At 46.3% G+C, this 23168-nt stretch overlaps 1 protein-coding gene across 1 annotated transcript in view; it reads left to right on the plus strand.

Moving 5' to 3' along the window:
* Ptprn2 (protein tyrosine phosphatase, receptor type N2) overlaps positions 1 to 23168 on the plus strand; it is a 715776-nt gene that overhangs the window by 328542 nt on the left and 364066 nt on the right. The window contains exons 10-11 of the mRNA XM_005343678.3: positions 2546 to 2632; positions 15335 to 15414. Of these exons, the coding sequence (XP_005343735.1) occupies positions 2546 to 2632; positions 15335 to 15414 (167 nt within the window). The remainder of the gene's footprint in view (positions 1 to 2545; positions 2633 to 15334; positions 15415 to 23168) is intronic.

Here is a 23168-nt window from a genome sequence, read left to right on the forward strand (position 1 = left end):
GGTGTCTGTCTGACTGGTTAGTGTGATTGGGGGTGTCTGTCTGACTGTGGAGGCAAAGGGCTTAGAGAGGGATTTGATTCATGAACTTCCTATTCAGGGCCCCGCCATTTCCCCTATACAGGGTTGAGAAAGCCATGAGGTATATGGGGCTAGGGCCATGACAAAGTTGGTCGGCACTTCACCTCCTCACTTTTTGGTAGTAAATAATCTAAAAATGAAATTAGTGTAAGTAGGTCCAACACAAGTAGTAAAGTCATCATGAAACTTTCAAGTTAAAAATCTTAAAAAGGCCGGGCAGTGGTGGCGCACGCCTTTAATCCCAGCACTCCGGAGGCAGAGGCAGGCGGATCTCTGGGAGTTCTAGGCCAGCCTGGTCTACAAGAGCTAGTTCCAGGACAGGAACCAAAGCTACAGAGAAACCCTGTCTCAAAAAACTAAAAAAAAAAAATCTTAAAAAGAAATGGCCCTTACTCTCTATGGGTTATAAATCTGGACTGACTTATAGACCTGCAAGATCCTTGGAGTGACCAGCCAAGGGCTTCCATCGATGTGAGGACTGGAATTCAGGTGAAGGAGAGGAGGCAGGGCCAAGGGGCTATGGTTAGTAGATGAGTGATGGGTGGCAGATACAGGCGAAGGGGACCTGGGAAGTGGGGCTTGGAGAGTGTGCCAGTTAGTTTTGTGTCAACGTGACTCATTTGGGAAGCATGAATCTCATTTGAGGTAGTTTTCCAACCAGGTTGCCCTGTGGCAAGCCTGAAGTTCATTTTCTTGGTTGGTGATTGATGTGTGAGGGCCAGGTTCACTGCCGGTGGTGCCGTTCCTAGGATGGTGGTCTGTGTGCTGTAAGAAAGCAGGCTGAGGGAGGACCTGCCCCAGGCTGGTGACCTGCTGCTGGTAGTCTTAGATGGATCTTGACTACAGCAGCTTTCAAAGTCTTCACATTGTTCCTCGGTGTCTGCATCCTCTCTCCCTTCCTAAAGGGACCAGTGACTCATCCTGATAAATTAAATGCACCTGACATGGGGGCGTGCCTCAGTGGCTGGGCCTGGGATTACTCCATTGCGTTTGTCGTGACGTGACTGGATCTGGGGTTGCATTCTTGCACTTGTAGTGAGTGACTTGCTTTCTTGCTGTCTCTGGCACGCGTCTTCCCATGAGAACGCAAGTCCTAGGCAGAGATGGTAACCCCACCCTTTCTTTCTCTGCTGACTGGAAAGGTAGCAAAGCCTCCTCGGACCAAAAGCCTCTTTTCTGCTCTAACAGTATGAATTAGGACTTCTCTGAAGTGGCACTAACAGGATTTCACAGACAGTTGTGATCTGTGAAGCGAATTCTGGCGCTCAAGGTTCATTTTGAGAACTTCCAGGCCCACTGGGTCCTTGCTTCCTGTTCTCCCTGTGTCCTGATGGGGAGCCATAGCCCCAGTATCCTCCTGGGACAGTGAACTTTCCTGCACGCACCTCTGCCTACCATTTACGCCTGCTCGCTTGGCATATGTGTGTGACTGGCGTGTGGTGTTTAAATACCCTTTCCTTAGCATTGTAATTCGTGTTAGAAATGAGTCCATAAAGCGGCTGCTTCCTTTGTGCACCCGACGCCTCCCAGCAATCTGATTTCCGGCCTCTGCTCTGCGTTCATTCTCCTCTGTCTCCTTTCTTTTCCTCCCCTCCCTTCTAACCTCTTTATTATATTTTTATTGAAAGCTGAGATGAGCCCGTGGCAGCATCGCAGGCCCATTACACTTCCTAACAATTCCATTTGCACCGTATTGTCTGTCTGATTGCTGGAAAATCAGGTGATTCATCACGCCTGAGGAATCACCTGATCCCCTGGCGCCGAAGTCCCAGAGCAAGCCATGCTAGAGAACAGCAGGCTTCTCAGCTGGGCTTGCTTCAGAGAGCACCCCACAGAAAGGAGTGTGTTTTGGGGTGCAAGTAGGAGAGCAACACCCCCACCCCTATAGCTAGGGCTTGTCTGTGGGCAGACTCCCTAGGAGAGTGCGCATTGGAGAATGCCCTGCACTGGCCAGCAGTGTCCTCACCCCTGGAGAATCAGATGTCTGTCTGGGAGCAGCAGCCACATAAGAGGGTAGCTTGTGCCTGTGCAATAAACAGAGGGGAGGATAGTGACCCCAAGCACAGCATGTGTCAAGGAGCAATTCACCTCCCAGCATGGGTGAGCATTTGTCCAGTAGCAGAAGCTCCCAAGTGGGACAAGTGTTGAGCCCTCCCCAAAGCTAGGTCGCATAGGGAAACAGCAGACTCCAAAATACAGGGTGTGCTAGGGTGCAGCCCCTCCCAGAACAGGGGCTCAGTCAAAGTCAGGAGGGAGCAGCACCTTCTCCCAGAGTGCTGTTGGGGAGCAGTAGTCCACACCCCAAAGCAGGATACAATACAGCAGGACCTTGGATCAGGGCATGTGTTGAGGAGCAATGAGTCCCCAGGACTGACAGTTCAATAAGAAAAGGCAGCCAGGAGCTGAGAGTCTCCCCCAGGACCTGCTATTCTGCTTTAGTAATGGAATTCCTCTTCCTCCTCTCCAGCTCCCTAAGTCCAGAGAAGGGGAAGCAGCTGATGGATGAAGTTGCCCACATCCTCGGGGTGCCTTCCAGCTTCTTTGCAGAGGTCAAGTAAGTACTGGGATTCCAGGCCCGCTGTCCTGTGCTAGCCTCTCTTTGTGTAAGCCTCATAAATTGGTTTGTGATGAAAAGATCTGCGTGCCTGGGGTTCTTGTTAATTGTATCGGAGAGTAGCTGTTTAGAACAGAAATGAAAGGATGATTCCTCTGGGCTTTGCTGTGCTGTTTAAACACAGCTGAAAGCTACATTTAATTACAAGATGTCTACTCTCCCAGCAGTGGTGTGGTGGAGGCCAGCTTCCTGGGGCCACTGCACCTGGCATTGCTCTGACTCTGGAACTACCAGAACAGGTTCCAGGCTCTGGAAAAGAGCCTCTAGAGATGCCACACTGGTCTTGTTGCTTCTGTGGACAAGAGACTGATGCTGTCTTGAAGGCCTGTGCGCTGGACTTTAGCCACATCTCAGCCAAGACCCTGTCCCTTTGATGAGAGTCAATGTATGTCTATGCCTTGCAAAGTGTATGGATGCTGGAGAAGGTATTGTGTATGAATGATTACTAGCTATGCTGTACGATTATTGGGCAGGGTGCCAGGTACAAGGGAAGTGTGGCACTGGGAGAGGCTGGCCTGAGTCCCTGTCCTATGCATTGGAGGAGTATACCTGTTCACATTACACAGTCCCTGATCCTCTAAGGCTCTTTCCTACAAGGGATGCATTGTAGTTTCTACTTTGATCCAGCTTTGTCTTAGGAGTTAGGTATCCCACCCATCCACACTATCCTTGCCTCAGATCTGACTACTTGCTATAGATTGTAAGGAACATCTAAGAAGAGGTCCCCAACTAACCTGGTACCGGAACATTGCATAAAGATCCCCAAATAGATTCCACCTGTATTATGGGATGTTCATTGCATTGGCATGTATGCATTTTAAACTCTCACTCAACATAAAGGCACTGTCTACAGATGAGCCAAGAGCTTTCATGTTCAGGACATGCAGAGTGAGGACAGCACAGCGGATCGAGAGGTGGGGGAACAACCATCAAACGGTCCCATACACATTATGACAGGATAGGAGAGATGACAAGGAGCTCAGAAAGAAAGGGGGGGAGATAGCACTACACAGACCAAGTGAGAGAAAACCTGGGACAGACCTGGCATGCTCACAGGTCCAAAGGTGAGTGCCAGCACGTGGGTGCTGTTTCCAGCTAGTTAGCTGAGCTATTCTGTCTGAATTCTTTGTGAATATCACAGTCTTACAACCATCGAGGTCTTCTCCTTGCTCAGAGCTTCAGGGGAGCCAGGATGCTCCACTAAGGGGGATCCAACTCTAATGTTTCTGAGGAGTAAGAGGGCTGTCATGGTGGGCCATGTTCTCTTGTTCCCCAGGATAACCTCAGCCACCACTTCTCTTGGTCCCAGGCACATGTTGGACGTGTTTCTGACTCAGTGGCTATTGTGTGGTGTGTGCTAATGTCTGTGCGATGGATTATTCAAAGAGCGATGCAGACCCCGCACTCAGCCCTCACTCTAATTAGAGCAATGCAGACCCGACACTCAGCCCTCGCTCTAACCAGAGCGATGCAGACCCCATGCTCAGCCCTCACTCTAACCCAGATGGACGTGAGGCAAGAGCACTTTGCAGGCCTGGGTCTGCATCATTTTCACCGAGGGAAGGTGAGAGAGTGAATGCGTACCTTCATTGCTTTGTGGTTGACAGTGATCATATTGTAGGAGACTGGGCAGATGTCATGAAGACCTGATGTCACTGGAGCACAGTAGAGTGGGCCAACCTCGTGGGAGGCAACTGTAGCCCAGGCACCTCATACAAATCATCAGGACAGAGGAAATCAGAGCGCACAGATTCTTTGCTGCCTCCCATGCCACCCCCAGCACATAGAGTTTCCTCTGGTCCAAAGTATGCCCTGGTGTGGTGTAACTGAAACTCACCATCGTCCTTGACAAAACCCTTCTTAGTGGTGGAGCAGCAGCTGGCAGGTGGAAGCTAGGCTGCAGGTCACGAGACTTTGAGTTTTGAAGAGGCATGCTGTCCCTGCTGCCCTTGTATGCCCCCTTTGCTGCTGATACAAGGGCAGGCTGGTGGAGCTGTTCTGTAGCCTTCACACCTACTCCTGTGGCACTGCCATGTGGGGCATGGACCCTGGGAATGGAGGTTAACCGAGCTGAGAAGATACACCCTGAATGTTGGCAGCAGCATCCCAGGGCCCGGGAGCCCATGCTGAATAAAACCGTTACAGAAAGAGGTGAAGTGACCCGAGTCCTAGCCCTCATCTCATTCTGATTTCTGACTGTGGGTACAATTGGTCACCTGCCTTGGTCTCCTCTGCTCTGCCTTCCCTGCCATGATGAACTACATCCCCAAGCTGTAAGCCAAAGTAACCCCATTTTGTCATGTGTTTTGTTATAACAATGAAAACAGTAATTAGTATCCCTGGCAACTTTTGAAGAGAGGGCCACCACTCATGGATCCAGGCATGGGGAGGAGGCTCTATGGCAATGGGATGCTCTAGGGGAGACTTAGCACAATGCTGGCCAACCCTCTCACTCCCTATCTAGGCTTTTATGCCTCATTCCTACCTTCCTATTTACTGCAGACCCTTCCTGCTCCCAACACAGGGATGGCCCAGCCTCTCTGAGGAGAAGGCCACACACCCTGCCTGACAAAGGTGTAACATTGCAATTCAGGCCCCTGTGGTCTCTGCTGGCTTTTTCTCCTATCTCAGTTCTAAGATAAATGTTGATCCCAGCTGTTCCAAGTCTTCCCCAGAGCCCCCAGACCTGCCCAGCAGTCTGTACTACCCAGTCACTGCGTTGCTGAGTGTGTGCTGCTTGTGTGCACGTCGGTGTTAGCACCACTTCCCTTTCGAGTGTGTGAGCTGTATCTAAACGTCTTAATTCTCTGGATCAACAGAGAAGGATGCATGCTCCACGGGGTGAATTAGGCATGGACTGGACCTCAAGAGCGCCTCAGGAGTGCGGGCTCATAGCTAGCATGACCTTGCTTGGCCATCTTCATCTAAGTGCTTCCTCTAGGGGCTCAGAGCCACTCATTGTTTCAGAGGTAGACAATCCAGGACACGTGGGCTGGTACTTGCTGATATCATCTGCATTTTTATGGAAGCACTAGTTATGCCTAATATGTTTTGTTAATGGTTATGTAGCTGTCAAATAAATCCCATTATTTCTTATTACATCATTAGAGACCATTAAAATGACATTAGCATGCTGATGTAATTATGCCAGCAGACATACAGCGACCACAGTTACGATTTTATAACTGATCATGGCTGTCCTGGGCTGGCTGATGAATGCTGCTTTCCCCTGCACGGTCTCCTCAGGTGGGAAGACTGGGATGCGCAAAGGTGCTGCTGAGAGCTTGGCGTGTAGCCAAGTCCTCTGCTGGGCACCACTGAGCCTTGGGCTGCACTGAATCCTGAGTCTGCCCAGGCGCTGCAGGCCCTGAGAGCCTGAGGCTGCAATGGAGATGTATGGATCTCATCTTTGCAGACACAGTTCTGTTTCTCACCGGTGTGCTTGTTTGTAGCAGCAACTGAGGTGCAGCCATGGGCATTCTCACCTGACACTCGGTGGGGTCTCCTGGGGAGATACCAGTTGTCCATGTGGCCCTGGTTGCCTTTCTCCCTGGCCTGTGCCCTGGCCTGTGCCCTGCCCTGTCTAAGGAGCAGGCAATCTGTGAAGCTTGCAGACTTTGAGAGATTAATTGCCCCCAGCCTTGTCACTCTGTCTCAACAGTATGTGAAATAAGGAGGTGACTAGGACAGGTAGGAGCGAGAGCCACCTCAACTCCTTGGGTCATGCATGCCCTGAGTTGTTTCTGTGGCCCAAGGTAAATGAACACCAGGATTCAGCATGGGGTAAATGGATACCTCAAAAACAATGCTTTCAGCAGGAGGACACAAAATCTTTAGGAACACCTCAGTAAAAAGGTACCATTGGCAACTTGGATGCCTACAGCCAGCTCATCTGTCCATATAACAATGTGGCTTGCCAATGATGCCCACCCTTGTCACCAGGTCTGTCCTCAGTGCTCACCTGGACAATCAGAAGATCTCAAAGGGTTGATCTTGTGAACAGAGATGAATACTCATGGTTCCCTTGAAATAGCACCAAGGAATTATGATAGCGTATCCCAGTGCCACAGTCCTGTCTTTAGACTAAACAGAAGTAGCAGGGATAAGCTGTTGTGTTTTTGAAAGTCATTATGGGAGAGTAGTGGTCCCTTCTCAAAGCTCAAAGCTTATGCTTTGGCCCACAGCATTAACATTTCCTATGATACCCTAGGAACTCACTTAGGTGAAATGATGCTGTAACTCCAGAGGGGAAAAAGTGGCTCAGTGCTTCTCAAACCTTCCAAGTGGTGAAGGACAAGCAAGCTCTAGAACCATTCAGGAAGCCACGTAGTTCCCTGATCTGCTATCATCAGCTCTACACCTTATAGTCCCTATAGTGAGTAGTCCCACAGGTGACATGGCTGGTCCTGGGGCTACAGACATTACAAGAGATAGTTCACAGGAGAACTGAGAGCAGGGTCTGATGGGAGGCCTCAGGATGTGGTGCTGATGTGGTGGTATCCCAAAGTCATCCCAAGTATCCAAAGAGAGAGTGGCACCACCTCCCTTACCATTGTAAGGTTCAGGTTAGCAGCTAACCCATCCACCCATCTGCCGGCCCATCCATCCATCCATCCATCCATCCATCCATCCATCCATCCATCCATCCATCCACATATCATAAGGCTTTCCCACAAAATCAAGGTATCAAACAGACAAAGCACATGTTGGTCTATCAGGCTAAGGTGGAAAATGTGCTATCAAACAATTCAATCAGCAATATACTAAAAGTTAATAAGTTAATCTCTAAACAACTCTCAACCAAGTTGTCCACTCTCTCCATATCTATTCAAGATAGTTCTTGAGATCTTATCTAGAGCAATAAGACAACAAAAGGAGATCAAGGGGATACAAAATAGAAAAGAGGAAGTCAAACTCTCACTATTTGCTGATGATATGATAGTTTTTATAAACAACCCCAAAAATTCTACCAAGGAACTTCTACAACTCATAAACACTTTCAGTAATGTAATACAAGATTAACTCAAAAGAATCAGTAGCCCTCCTTAACATAGATTATAAATGGGCTGAGAAAGAAATCAGAGAAATATCATACTTCACAATAGCCACAAATAGCATAAGATATCTTAGAGTAACTCTATCCAAACTAGTGGAATGCTTTTATGACAACAACTTTAAATCTTTGAAAAAAGAAATTGAAGAAGACACCAGAAAATAGACAGATCTGCAATGTTCTTGGGTAGGTAGAATTAACATAGTAAAAATTGTAATCTCACCAAAAGCAATCTATAAACTTAATGCAATTTCCATCACAATCCCAGCAAAATTCTCCACAGACCTCAAAAAAAGGGTACTCAACTTCATATGGAAAAGCAAAAAATCCAGAATAGCCAAAACAATCCTGTACAATAAAAGAATTTCTGGCGGCATCACAATCCCTGACTTCAAACTTTACTACAGAGCTATAGTACTGAAAACAGTCTGGTATTGGCATAGAAACAGACAGGAGGACCAATGGAACAGAATCAAAGACCCGCATTTTAATCCACACACTTTCAAACACCATACTTTTGACAAAGAAGCAAAAATATCCAATGGAAAGAAAGCAAGCTTATTTAATAAATTGTGCTGGCATAACTGGATATCAACACGTAGAAAAATGAAAATAGACCCATATTTATCACTATGCACAAAACTCAAGTCCAAATGGACCAAAGACCTCAACATAAAACCAGCTACCCTGAACCTCATAGAAGAGAAAATGGAAAGTACACTTGAACGTACTGGCACAGGAGACCACTTCCTAAATATAACCCCAGTAGCACAGACACTGAGAGAAACAATTAATAAATGGGACCTCCTGAAACTGAAAAGCTTCTGTAAAGCAAAGGACATGGTCAACAAAACAAAATGACAGCCTACAGAATGGGAAAAGATCTTCACTAACCTCACATCAGACAGTGGTCTAATCTCCAAAATATACAAAGAACTCAAGAAATTGGTCATCAAAAGAACAAATAATTCAATACAAATGGAGTATAGACCTAAACAGAGAACTCTCAACAGAGGAATCTAAAATGGCTGAAAGACACTTAAGGAAAAGCTCAACATCCTTAGTCATCAGAGAAATGAAAATCAAAACAACTCCGAAATTCCATCTTCTATATGTAAGAATGGCCAAGATCAAAAACACTGATGAAAACTTATGCTGGAGAGGTTATGGGGTAAAGGAAACACTCCTGCATTGCTGCTGGGAGTGCAAGCTGGTACAGCCCATTTGGATATCAGTGTGGCAATTTCTCAGAAAATTAGGAAACAATGTTCTTCAAGACCCTGAAATACCACTTTTGGGTATATTTCCAAAGAATGCTCAACCATACCATGTTGAAATATGAGCGGTGGGGCTGCGTCCCCAGCACCCTGGCCGCCTCCGGCTAGCTTATGCCCCGAAATAATTACACGGACACTGTATTCTTTTAAGCACTGCTTGGCCCATTCTCTTCTAGGCTAATTCTCACATATTAATTTAGCCCATTTCTAATCATCTGTGTATAGCACCCCAAGGTGCGCTTACCGGGAAGATTCTAGCCTACGTCCATCCTGGGTCGGAGCTTCATCGCGTGTGCCTCAGAGAGCAGAGCTCTCACCTCTGCCCGCAAGAGTGGAGCATCGTGTCTCTCTGAGGCATCTGCCCCTGAGAGGAGAGCTGTCGAGTCTCTGACCTCACTTCCTCTTCCGCCCAGCATTCTGCTCCGTTCACTCCTCCCATCTACGTTCTAACCTATCAGGGCAAGCAGCTTCTTTATTTAATTAACCAATGGCCTTCCTCCATCAATACCACAAGGACATGTGTTCAACTATGTTCATAGCAGCATTGTTTGTCATAGCCAGAACCTGGAAACAACCTAAAAAATGCCCTTCAACCAAAGAATGTATAAGGAAAATGTGGCACATTTACACAATGGAGTACTACACAGCCGAAAAAAAATAAAATCTTGAAATTTGCAGGCAAATGGGTGGAGCTTGAAAACATCATTTTGTGCAAGGTAACAAAGACCCAGAAAGACAAATATCATATGTACTCATGAATAAGTGGCTTTTAGATATAAAGCAAAGAAAACCAGCCTACAATTCACAATCCCAGAGAACCTAGACAACAAAGAGGACCCTAAGAGAGACATACATGTGTCCATTCTACTTGGGAAGTAGAAAAAGACAAGATCTCATGAGTAAATTGGGAGCATTGGTACCTTGGAAGAGGGTTGAAGGGGAGGGGAGAGATAGAGAGGAAAGCAGAGAAAAAGTAGAGCTCAATAGAAATCAATACAAAAAAGATAACATTGAAAGCTACTGTATCAAAGTTTTATCCACCCCCCAATGTTTCAACAAGAGATTCTGAGAAACATCAATGCAGAATTCCAAGTTCCATTGATTTTACCCACTTTCTGAAGAATGTGGCAACATGCAGTCAAACCCTCAAAAAGAGGCAGTAAAGACTGGCAAAAGAAAGCAAGCATAGGACTTATGTAACAGGCATTGGAACCCTTGGGAGTGTGACAATGTAAGAATAGGAATTTACAAATAATCTTCTCATTTATGGAAAAGCACCTGTTCATGTAAGCCATTTTACATTTCCACGTACAGCTTTTTATATAAGGTAACATAAATGCTAACACCTACCAATGACTTTTAATAAAGCAGTATCAACAGATAGGTGTAACCTTTACACTGTATTCTATGAACATGAAATAAAACATATACGATTCCAGGCCTTGATGAATTTACAGTAAGAATGCAAAGTAAGACAAGTTTGTAAGTCAGAGAGAAATAGAAACCAAATACTTGGGACACAAAGGAGCATAAGATTACAGAACTGGTTTCATAATCCAGCTGGAGGCTTTGACTGCCATAGCATAAACTATCTCTTCAGAAGATCTCCTAGAGTAGGAAAAAGATGTGATTTATGTCAAGTGAAGCATGGCTGAGGTGAGGCTCAGGGGATTTTGAAAGTGGGAAGAGGATATTTTTGTCAGAAAGAAGAAAACCAAAGACTTTCATAACTATAACATGTATTTCATAATGTTTAGAAACCTGAATTAGGAGACAAATCCTAAGCCTGGCAATTATGGCAAGCAGGACTACAGAAGCCAGCCATCACATCTAATGTAAACTCAGACAGGAAATGTATTATATAGTACATGAAGAACTTGAACTTATAAAAAAATAATGCTGCTGTGAACATAGTTGAATAAATATCCTTGCAGTATGATTGAGCATCCTTTGGGTATATGCCCAAGAGTGTTATTGCTGGATTCGGAGGTAGGTTGATTCCCAATTTTCTGAGAAACTGCCATATTGATTTCCAAAGTGGTTGTACAGTTTGCATTTCCACCAGCCATGGAGGAGTGTTCCCCTTACTCCACATCCTCTTCAGCATAAGCTATCATTGGTGTTTTTGATCTTAGCTATTCCGACTGGTGTAAAACGGTATCTCAGAGTTATTTTGACTTGTATTTCCCTGATGGCTTAGGATGTTGAGCATTTCCTTAAGTGTCTTTCGGTTATTTGAGATTCTTCTGTTGAGAATTCCCTGTTTAGTTCTTTACCCCATTTTTTTAAAAATTTATTTATTTATTAAAGATTTCTGTCTCTTCCCCGCCACCGCCTCCCATTTCCCTCCTCCTTCCCCAATCAAGTCCCCCTACCTTGTCAGCCCAAAGAGCAATCAGGGTTCCCTGCCCTGTGGGAAGTCCAAGGACCACCCACCTCCATCCAGGTCTAGTAAGGTGAGAATCCAAACTGCCTAAGTAGGATAAAAAACCCATTGCCATTGTTCTTGAGTTCTCAGTAGTCCTCATTGTCTGCTGTGTTCAGCGAGTCCGGTTTTATCCCAGGCTTTTTCAGACCCAGGCCAGCTGGCCTTGGTAAGTTCCCGATAGAACATCCCCATTCTCTCAGTGTGGGGGTGAACCCCTCGTGGTCCTGAGTTCCATGCTCATGCTCTCTCTCCATCTGCTCCTGATTTGGACCTTGAGATTTCAGTCTGGTGCTCCAATGTGGGTCTCTGTCTCTGTCTCCTTTCATCGCCTGATGAAGGTCAATATTCAGGAGGATGCCTATATGTTTTTTTTTGGGGGGGGGTTCTCCTTATTTAGCTTCTCTAGAATCACTAATTATAGGCTCAATGTCCTTGGTTTATGGCTAGAAACCAAATATGAGTGAGTACATCCCATGTTCCTCTTTTTGGGTCTGGCTTACCTCACTCAGGATAGTGTTTTCTATTTCCATTTGCATTCAAAATTTAAGAAGTCCTTGTTTTTTACTGCTGAGTAGTACTCTAATATGTATATATTCCATACTTTCTTCATCCATTCTTCCATTGAAGGGCATCTAGGTTGTTTCCAGGTTCTGGCTATTACAAACAATGCTGCTATGAACATAGTTGGGCATATACTTTTGTTGTATGATAAGGCCTCTTTTATATATGTGTGAATATATATACATACAAAAACATACAAACGCCCCATGCAAATACATCCCACAGAAATACATGCTCATTTATATGGTGGGGGTATCTCTCTCTCTCTCTCTCTCTCTCTCTCTCTCTCTCTCTCTCTGTAGAGGACCACATAACTTATTACTAGGCAAGGTAATACATGCTCAGAAGAATAAGCCAAGAGGATTAAAAATTGAACGCCCACCTGAACCCCATTGTAGGACTTTGTCTTCAAAAGGAAACAAACAAAAGCCTAACTAAAAAAGAACCCAAACAACAATAAAAGCCTAAAACAAATACCTTTCAAAGTATATCATATTATCACAGTTTTATAAGTTCATCATTGTTCAGTGCCAAAGTCAGGAGGCAAGAACATAGCAGGTTCACGGTTGTCCAGCGAGGCCCTGAAGGTCCACATCATGGTCTCTGCAGTTGTACCACAAAGAAGGCAGGAGGTCAGCACTGGGTGTGAAGATGCTTCCACACCGCAGCAGAAACAGTGAGTTCTTGCTTGCACATCTGTATGTGTGAATTTATTTCAGTTCTGTGTCATGTTCATGACCATGGCTGGCCACCCAGAACACACCCTGGCTGCCAGTGTTCATGTCGTCACACAGAGCTGCAGGGGGAAGCGCTCATGCTGAGAACAGGGGTCGCTTCTACAGTCTGTTCAGTGACATATTGTTCACATTTTTGGCATGATTTCATCTGGTGATTTGCCAGTTTCAAATGCCCCTGAGCATAGTGCTGAAGAACTGCCAAACTGGCAGTGTCACATGGAGGAAACATGTGTGTCTTCAAGATTGCATGCAGCCTGTGAGTTCGATACCAGACACTCACCAGTGTGGGGTGAAGGGGTGGATTTGTTCATTTCTGTTCATTAAGACGAAGCTCTGTGTACCCTTCACACTGTGGCCAGAGCTCCAGGAACCTGACCAGCTTCCCTGGGGACAGCATCTCTCTGGTGTTCACTGCGTCCCGTGACATCAGAGAACACAGTTCCCAGGGATAATGAGATTGTCTGCTGTGTGTTCTCAGTAATTATCGCTGAATCTGAAGGGAAACTTGAAAGTCCCAGAACAAAGTGAGTGCCTTTGTTTCCCAGCGGCACCTGGGCATTTCCTCTGGCTCGGTGCTCAGCTTTCTTCCTGTCTGCTAGGGAATCTTTCTAATTCTACCCCAGTTCTGATCTTTATTTGACTTCCATGGGGTATGTTACGCTGTGACCCGTTATTGAGCAGTAAGAGCCTTGGGTAGGAACAGGAGCCCTTTTCTGTCCATGCTGGACTTTTCCCTGCTCAGTCTTGGGGAGGTGTTGTGCCGGAAACTGTAAGTTCCTGAGTGTGACACCCCCTCATACCCCAAAGACCTAGTTTACAGTAGTTTGACTAACCTCTGGCTCTTGCAGTCTTTCCTCCCTGTCTTCTGCAATGTTCCCTGAGCTATTTGGGAGGGTGCTTGTTATATCTGTCTAATTTAAGGCCAACTGCTCCACAGTTTCTTATCCTTTGCATTTTGACCAGTTGAGGGTCAATTAATCCCCATCTACTCTATACACTTAGAGCTGTAAATCAGCATGAGGACTGGCTTGTCCTGTACATTTGAAAGCCAGAGTCAGCCTATTTGCAACTCAGGACATCCCTTGCTATACCAGGTTCTAACAGTAGAGCTTTCCAACTAACTGCTATGCAGGAGGACACATCAGGGTTCCGTGCTGCATGACCACAGAACTAACTGCCAGTGTAGTTTGGTAGAAATTGTCACTTCCTAGAGAAGATTCTAACAGTTCTTTTCTGATCAGAGTTCTAACATTGTGTGGGCAAAGCGGAGTGACTTTGGTTGGCCCAGGAGTCTCTGGTGTAGGTAGATTCATCGCAGCTCTGTCCCAAGGGTCACTGCCATTGTCATCAGAGCAGATTTCTTCTCAGGCCCTGAAGAGCCTCACGAATGACCCTCACTCACTGAGCATTTCAGTGTCTGTCATTTTTCCTCCCTAAAGACCTAGCCTCTCCTTTCGCTTTCTCAGTAAGCCATTTGGAAAGAGTCTTACAGATCTGGTCACACCCACTCAACCAGGGAGGCTCTGCAGGAAGTTCCTGAGTGACACAATGGAGGTGGGGTGTCCTAGGGTGTCCCATTCTGAACAACCATAAATGCCACACTGGCAAATAATGTGGAGATGCCTGGGTTCTCTGTAGAACTGAGGATTACAGATAGCAGAGGTGTAGCTTCCCAACACAGGAACTAGGGCACTCCTTAGGCTGATTTTTCTGTATATTGCGAGCATTGTATATAACCAGCTAACTGTTGGTGGGACATCATGGGTCCAAGCAAGGCATAAGATGTGGCGGTTTCTATCTTTGGTTCTTGTCCCTTTACCCTGAGCATGGAAGGCCAGGAACTCTTTTTCATAAGCAGGAATTTGCCTTCAGAAGGTCCTTAAGGTGTACATTTCATGAAGAGTCTTAGGGTCATTGTTTGTGGAGCCGGGTTCACCTGCCTTCAAGAGCAGACACTACCTACCCAGTGCTATGCCTGCTACATACAGTGTCTTGCTCCTGTATCACAAGGGGAAGGGGTCCACAGATGATTTCAACTGTAAAGTGACACATTTCTTCAAAACCGTGTTCAGCGTGGCCATTCATAATGCTTCAGGCCTTTTGATCATTCCTGCCTAGCAAGTCCCAGACAGCGGCTTTTTGTATTAAGTGGTTCTTAATGATGAGGGGGTGGCTCCTGGGGAAGAAGCTTGAAAACACTTCTCCCCATTCTGTCCTTGACTCTGGTGCTCAAGACTGAGGTTCTTTTCCATAACAGCTTCTCCTTTACACTTGCAGGAATTCCTGTCGACCATTGTTGGCTATGAGCACTTTTCTTCTAAGAGTGCATCCCTAGTGTAATGGTGTGTGTGTGTGTGTGTGTGTGTGTGTGTGTGTGTGTACAATGTGCTTGTGTGCTAGTGAAAAGTAAAGTCATCAGCAGAATGACTAGAAGTGGAAACTGAGCCCTAGTGTCTAAGAGAAACACTACCAGGAGCAGCAAAGGCTGACCTAGGCACTTCTAATGGCCAGTGTTCAGGAGCTCAAAGACAAGCAGTTTTTCATGTTGATGTAGAAATGACCCTGCTCCTAAATGATCTCTTCCAGAGTTTTGGGGCCAGCAGTAACCTTCAAAGTGAATGCCAACATCCAAAACATGACAACCGCAGATGTCACCAAGGCCGCAGGTAAGGCTGTCTCCTCAAGTGTGTGTGTGTGTGTGTGTGTGTGCACATGCATACACACCTATATATATGGCCATGGCAGAGAACAGCCTGGAACTACACTGTAACCACTGGCCAAGTCTGAGGTAATGTGAGTAGGGCTGAGCCCAGCTGGGCATCGTTGTTTGGTTTCTCTAGTGCATGGGCCTGGATTCTGCCAGGAGACCTTGTTGTGTCTGAGCTGTGAAGCTGTGCAAAGTGAGAATTGGGATCTGTAGCTCTGTGTGAGAAGACTCCATACTGTGGTGTCCAGGAGCACTCTGGGTTTTCTCGCTGCCCCATGGACCCATCTCAGGGCCTAGAGGTATGAGACAGCACAATGACTTCTACACAGGTTCAGGGCATCTTTGAGACTTCTGCACTGGGAACGAGTAGTGACTATGATTGGCAGTGTCTTTCAAAACGACAACTGGCTAGTCACTTGGAGAAGAGGGCAGTTTGTACATCTTCCAGAATGTGTTCTGACCCACTGAGCACTCCTGCATGCAGTGGTCTATGAATCTTGGCAGTAAGGAAGATGCACGTAGCACAGCAGCCATGGTGTTTGGTGTGAGGTGGTGGAAGATGCTTGTGCTTTAAGTCCATTTCTGGGAGACCATGCTGAGGGCACAGTCCCAGACATGGAAGAGCACTGGTCCTCTTTAAACTTGCACATTGTTAAGTTTGTGAATTGTTTTTGTTGCTAAACCGTAAGTGATTTTAGATGACAGTGTTTCTATTGACTTCGAGACAGGTGTGCTTCATCCCCTTATGGCATCTTCTTTGTTTGGTGATGGCAGAGTAGAAAGTAGAAAGTGCCCTATCTCCATTCTCAAGGGACCTGCCCTTCACGTCCTCTGCTTTGAGTGCTGTTGGGCTTGCTCACAGGACCTCCGTGCCCTGGGATGCTCTGTGTGGAGTGATCAGAGGGTAGCAATCTAACTTAAAAAGCAAACTTGTGCTTAGACTTCAAAAATTGGCAGGTCTGAGTTTTATAGAGTCATTTCATCACCTGATTTTAAGGCGTTTCGAGCTGGGGCATGGTGTGGTGGAGTACTGTGTCATTATTGCTGCGTCATTTGGAGATGCTTGTCTGGGGATTCTGCCACCTGGAAAGAATGGAACCAAGTTGCGATGACTTTGATCCCACATAGACGTTAGGCCACGTCTTTCCTTCATGAGCATCTGCTTCACATGAGTGACACCTGAACACATTTAAGAGCAGCCTGTTGGGTTTCACACAGAGATGCACCTCTGGCACGAACAGATCATCCCAGGACAGGAAGTAACACATGGAAGTGAGTTGGCTAGAACTTTTAAGAACTGTAAGTGGATCAAATGGGCTAGAGGTGAACATGGTCAAAATATGTTGTATGAAATTCTCAAAGAGCTCATAAAAATGAGAATAATAAAAAAGATAGTCAAGTTCAATTTGTGCTGCTCATTCCTATGTAAATGTGTGGCCTTTCACTGGAGAGTGATCAGTTTATCATGTTTAAACTGATATATAAAAATATAAAAATAGTATTCTTATTTTTTAAAAAATCGTGTCTACATACTCATACACAGTAACCTATCTACTGGCTTTCTGGAGAGTGAGGTTGACTTTCTCTGATCTCATTTTGGGCCATTTCTAATGCATTCATGCCATGTTCTAGCTTTGGACTGAGGGAGAGGTCACAAGAGACGTGACGGTTGGAGTCCTGTATATTCACAGCTTTCAGAATGCTTGCTCTGCCTGCCTGCCCCGTGCATCTCTGGAGCTGCTCCACCACCATAGGTGTGCAATCCACATGATTCTCACTGCTTGAGCATGTATAGAGTTGCAAACAAGTGTGCATAATGTAAAACATGTCTTACCTTCATGTTTCTAACAATACATGTTATTATGGATGGATATAATGCTGTATGAAAAAAGTAAATCTGAGACCACCTGCCCAAGTACAGTGAGTCCCATTCCACCCTCAAAGAGTCCTGGTTCCAGGGTGGCCTACTGAGGACAGCTCCAAGTATGGATAGAGAAGTTGAATTTTGTCTTAAAAGGCATTTCCTGGATCATGTATCTTTAGAAGGTGACAGAGAACACTTCCAGTGTCATCAAAAACTTTCTAATGTCTTATTTGGGCAGGTACACAATGCAATGCCGTTGATGCTGTGGTCATAAAGCTAACAGAGCCTTCCGCAGAGCTACCTGAAAGCCCACTCATGGTTTGCATGTGGCCTCCAAGGAACGGAGTGTCACAGAGATGTCATATCCTTCTCCATTAGTGAAGGAGGTATAACCCTTGTAATAGAACTTACATTTTTAATTAATTTTATAAAAAGTAAGACAAACATTAGTGAATAGGTATACACTTTAATACCGAGTTTGTCCCCATCAAATACCACACGGTGCTAACACTGAGTGGCAAGTGTGATCACTCTGTCATTTAGGATCTCTTCCTGGTCCTAGGTGACTCCTTTCTGGAAATTCTACTTCGTTAATTTATTTTAATTTCTACTTTCTTCTTTGATCAAATTATATTAATTATACAAAGATACTGGGCTTCACTGTGACATTTTCGTGCGTCTGCACATGTCCTCTTCATCCCCACTGCCACTCTACTCTAATAATCCCATTCTATTCTGTACCCTTTTCAAAGTACAGGGTCCACGCCTTTGTCTCCTCCAGTCTGCCTCGGTTTGCTGCCCACAGTGTGCTCCAGTCTTGCCCATTTCCCTTGTTCTTGCTCCTGGACGAGTGGTCTTCCACTCTGTTTCTCTGGCACACTCTCCCGACTTGCTCATCTGCTGGTGGGCGTTCAGCCAAATAAGAACATGGGGGTGGGTACTGGAATTTGTGGCTGTTAAGGTCTTAAACAAAGATGTGGATCCTGTGCTTAGGAGGGCGTGGGGACACCGATCGTCACTGTGGTCCTGTACCTGGCTTGTCAGTCACTCTGGCAACCACAGAACAGTCTTCTTTCTTTCCTTCCTTCCTTCCTTCCTTCCTTCCTTCCTTCCTTCCTTCCTTCCTTCCTTCCTTCTCTCCATCCTTCTTTTTGACACTCATTAATTTTCTATTTTTATTGAGACTTTGATGCTATGTGTTTTTTATGTGTTTATTCCCTAGTTCCTGTCAGATTCATTTTTCCTACCCACCCAACTTTCTGTGTTTTTCTTTTTCAAAACCCATTAAATCCAATTTGTGCTGCCTAGAAACTCTTGGGTGTGGGGCCCACCATGAAGCATGGTCAGCCTACTAGGCTCCCACCCTTAAGAAAACTTCCTCTCCTTCTCCCAGCAACTGCCAGCTGCCTGTGGGGTGGGGCCTTGTGCCCGTGTCTCTGCTCCAAAAAAGAAAATTTTTTCTTACTCTTATTTCATTGGGAGTTTTTCCTTATTCCTTAGCTTCTTATCATCATTTACATTTCTCTTCTCAAAAACAAAAGGCTCTTGCTTATCTTGTAGAAGCCAGGGTTTGTTTCCTCCCTCTCTATGGAGACCCCACTTATTAAACTTCCTATTAGGTTATCCCTCATCACCTGAATACACTCATTCTGCCTCTCCTCCATGACCTGAGGTCAGGTTCTTCCTACCAAAGCTGCTCTTCTACCTCAGGAGGCATTGGGGCTGCGGTGAGTAATATCTAGTGGGTGTGCCTGGCTCATTTACTGACTCTGTACTCGGGACTTGCCTATTCCCAACTGGTCTCAGGAGGAAACAATTCAAACGCAAGATAAAAGGATTTTGAACCATACCCACTGAAGGGTTTTAGGCAGAGTGGCAAGGTATGACTTGTATTTTAACTGCATTAAAAAAAACTCTTACTCAGATTGAGATATGCAAGACATGATGGGTCATCAAATCCACTGGGGAAAGTTGTAGAAGATCAGGGGGAAGAGAAGGCAGATGTAGTGATATGGATGAGAACTGGGGTAGGAACAAGGAAGGTGACATGGAAGAGGTCAGGGATATAGAGAAGGACAGTCCTGTAAATGCAGATGATCATGTGGATTGGGACGGTGACGTGGATGACATGAATAGGAACTGCAGACAGGGACAGCAAGGCAGCAGGGAACTGCTTGGATTGGACCTTGGGCAGAGGTGGGAGGTCGTGTTGTGTGATAGCATTGCTGCAAGAGCAGGTGCAAGTTCACACCCCTTTCCTGGTTTGTACCTACATGGATATCTGTCACCACTGAGACAGGAAGTGCTCTGGGATAAACACATTGAGCAGAACAAGAATATGAGTTTTGCCCATATTGATACTAGGGACAGATTCTAGAGGAGATACAGTCTGTCTCCCAAAGGCTGTGTGCCAAGTCTTGGACTTAAACATGCATTGGTAGTGGGAGGCAGTGGCACCTCAGTGAAGTGACCCGAGTGGGAGGGAGCTGGGTCATCTAAAAAATATCATTGAGCTAGTTCCAGGACAGGCTCCAAAGCTACAGAGAAACCCTGTCTCGAAAAACCAAAAAATATATATATATATCTCATTGAAAGTGATATTGTACACTCAGGCCCCTTCCTCCTCCCCCCACCAACTTCCCTTAGGAGAGCAGCCTTCTCTGCTATGCGGTCTTACCACAGATCCCTAGCAGTCAACAATACAGCCACACAGCAACTCTTCTGAACTGTGAGCTGAAACAGACCTTTCCAGCTCTGATTATCCCGAGTATCTCATCATAATTACAGAGATCTGTATAGTTCAGTCATGTGTGTAGATACACTCAGAATAGAAAAATCACAGTTTTACCCCTGTAGGCCTGGCCCATTGTGTCAGGCAGGCTCTACCTAAGGCAAGTGCTGGCTAGTGTTTGACCATCTTGACAAAAGCTACAGTCATTTGGGAAGAGGAAAACTCAAATGGAAAAAAAAAAATGTTCCTACTAGATTGTCCTGTGGGCAAGCCTAGGGGACATTTTTGTGCTTAATGACTTGGGTCCTGACCACTGTGAATGGTACCACCCTTGGGCAAGTGGTCCTGGATGGTATGAGAAAGAAAGTTGAGCAAGCCACAAGGAGCAAGGCAGGAAGCAGCACTCCTCCACAGCCTCTGAATCAGTTCCTGCCCTGACTTCTCTGGGTGATGGACTGCAAGCTAGAAGATGAAATAAGCACCCCCTAAAGGGTTTTTTTTTTTTACCAACATAGTAGAAACTACTGCTATGACAGGCCATGACTACAAGAAGTGTAGCTTTCAGTGACCTGCAGGCCCTGGCTCTACCTATCTTGAAACCTTGCCCAAAATGACTCGGGTTGTGAACCTTGGGTTGAATTGTGGTGTCAACACTATCAGGACAGGATAAAGATGGACAGGTAGCAAGCCTGGGCTTTTCTGTGGCCATTTGTTGGCTTTGGTTCCTTGGTGCTCTGTGGATGTCAATACCCTCTCTTTGAGCATCTCCTCCTCTCTACCAGCTGTGGCTATCTATCCTCCACTCTTATGACCTAAAGGCCCTGCTGGATCAGAGACTGATTGGAGAGCATCTGGCGATGGCCAGGGCACAGGGGCTAACAGGTGCTCCAGAGAGGGTGCATCTGCAGAAGGGACCCCCTCCAGCCGCAGCAGCAGCAGCAGTGGCGGCAGCTTTAGAGAGTTTCAGCCTCACAGGGACTCTCAGCAGACACCTGCTGCCTTCTCATCTCACGATAATCAGCAGTGTCAAACCTGTCTTCTGTAGATCCAGGGTATCTCACCTGCGTCCTCCCTGGTGTGTCCTTCTTTCTCTGTTCACACACAGGGGTGTGTCTGCTTCCTCTGATCCTCTTGCCTCGGGAATGGAAGTAGCTTCACACCTAGATGGGAGTGCCTTGTTCCAGAAACAGGAATGAGCTCTACAGAGTGACTTTGCACATCTAATGTGGGTTCGGATAAGTCCTGGGGGTGGAAGGCAAGGTATGAGCCTGCATACACCAGGTCATATTCTTGAAACCCCCCAGGCTAGCTTAGCAGGCTGTCTCTGAGCAGGGGAAGCAATGCCTATCAAAAGCCTCCTTTTGGGAGTTCCACAGATGTTTGTTCCCATGGCAACTAGATGAAGAGAAGGGAGAATGGGGAGCTTGCTCTGAAATCTGGCTCCAACTCCGAGCCACTCATCAAAGGCACACCTATGCTCTCTATCAGGGCCTGTGTTTAGGGGTGCCCGGGATTGTCTCATCTCTAGCTGTCATTGAGCCATGCCTGACTCTGCTGACAATCAGGATATGTTGGGCCACATCAGGCTAGATAGGAGGTAACTGGCTCTGGAGACATGGCTGTCTAGTTCTCATTGTTCCCAGTCCTCTTTGGTGTCCTCACAGCTCTTCAGCTTGCCTCCTTAGCCCACTGAGGCCTGGCACTATCCCTTCCCGCTAGTTTTGGTCAGGGCAGGGGGATTTGCTCAAACCTCAGCAGTGTGAGTGTTCATCCTAGAACAGGTCAACTGAGGGCAAGATTGGGGGTTGGGAGGTAAAAATGGTACAGCTAGGATGTCTACTGCTGTGAAGAGACACCAGGACCACAGCAACTCTTGTAAAAGAAAACATTTAATTGGGAATTGGCTTAAAGTTCAGAGGTTTAGTCCTTATCAACATGGCAGGAAGCATAGTGGAATGCAAGCAGACACGGTGCTGGAGAAAGAGTCAAGAGTTCTCCATCTGGATCCTCATGCAACAGGAACAGAGTGAGCCATCAGACTTTCTCAAAGCCTGCCCCTGATGACACACTTTCGTAGATGGATGGCTGGAACACCTCTGGCTTCAGAGCATGTCTTCATCAGAAACAGTACAGGCCTATTGGAACCACAGCTAGGGGCAGTACTGCAGGACCACAGCCCCTGGTGCAATGAAGACTGCAGTTGCAAAATGGTCAATAGGAAAAAAGGGCTGCACAAAAGCCAGTTCTAGCCATGTCTGGAGCTACTCAGCCTCCACGTGGACGATTGTTGGATTTATTAACAACAAACCCTCCCTACTTCCGATCTTAAACTTTCCCCGTGTCCCCTTACTAAATCCACCCTCAGCACTTTCTGCAGCTTCCCTCATCCTTTCTCCCCTCCTTGTAGCACCTCCCCTCAGCCTGGGCCACTTTCCTGAAGTCCCTCAGGAACAGAGACCCCCTTCCTGTAGACCTCCTCAGGTGGGGTCCTTTTGATAGCCTCCCTCTGGTCAGCGTAGCAGGCTGTCTTTGAGTAGAGGGAAGAAGTGTCTTTCAGAAGCCTCCTTTAGGCAGTTCTGCAAGATGCCGATCTCCATGGCAACTAGATGTGTCTCCTGGACCAGGAACTGGGGAAAGCTGGCCTCATTGTTCCCAGTCCTCTTTGGTGTCTTCACTGCGGCTTCGAAGCCTCTAGGGCTGATGGGGTGAAGTTAAGGAGGAGACAGGATTGGGAACCTCCATCCAAGGCCTCCTTCTACATTTTGGCCACTCATTTGCCCTTTGAAGGTTGCAGGTGTCCTCTCTTTCCAAAGAGACTAAAGAGTGTACTTCACGGGCTGCTTTAGTGCTGAGTGACTTGGGAAGGAGCTGGCTTGAGAGCACAATTTAAATTCGTGATCCTAGAGAAGCTAAATAAGAAGGTGAACCCAAAGAAAAACATATAGGCATCCTCCTGAATATTAACCTTCATCAGGGGATGAAAAGAGACAGAAACCCACATTGGAGCACCGGACTGAAATCTCAAGATCCAAATCAGGAGAAGATGGAGAGAGAGCACGAGCAAGGAACTCAGGGCCGCGAGGGGTGCACCCACACACTGAGACAATGGGGATGTTCT

Source organism: Microtus ochrogaster, chromosome 1 (assembly GCF_000317375.1).
Source record: "Microtus ochrogaster isolate Prairie Vole_2 chromosome 1, MicOch1.0, whole genome shotgun sequence".
Lineage (NCBI taxonomy): Eukaryota > Metazoa > Chordata > Mammalia > Rodentia > Cricetidae > Microtus > Microtus ochrogaster.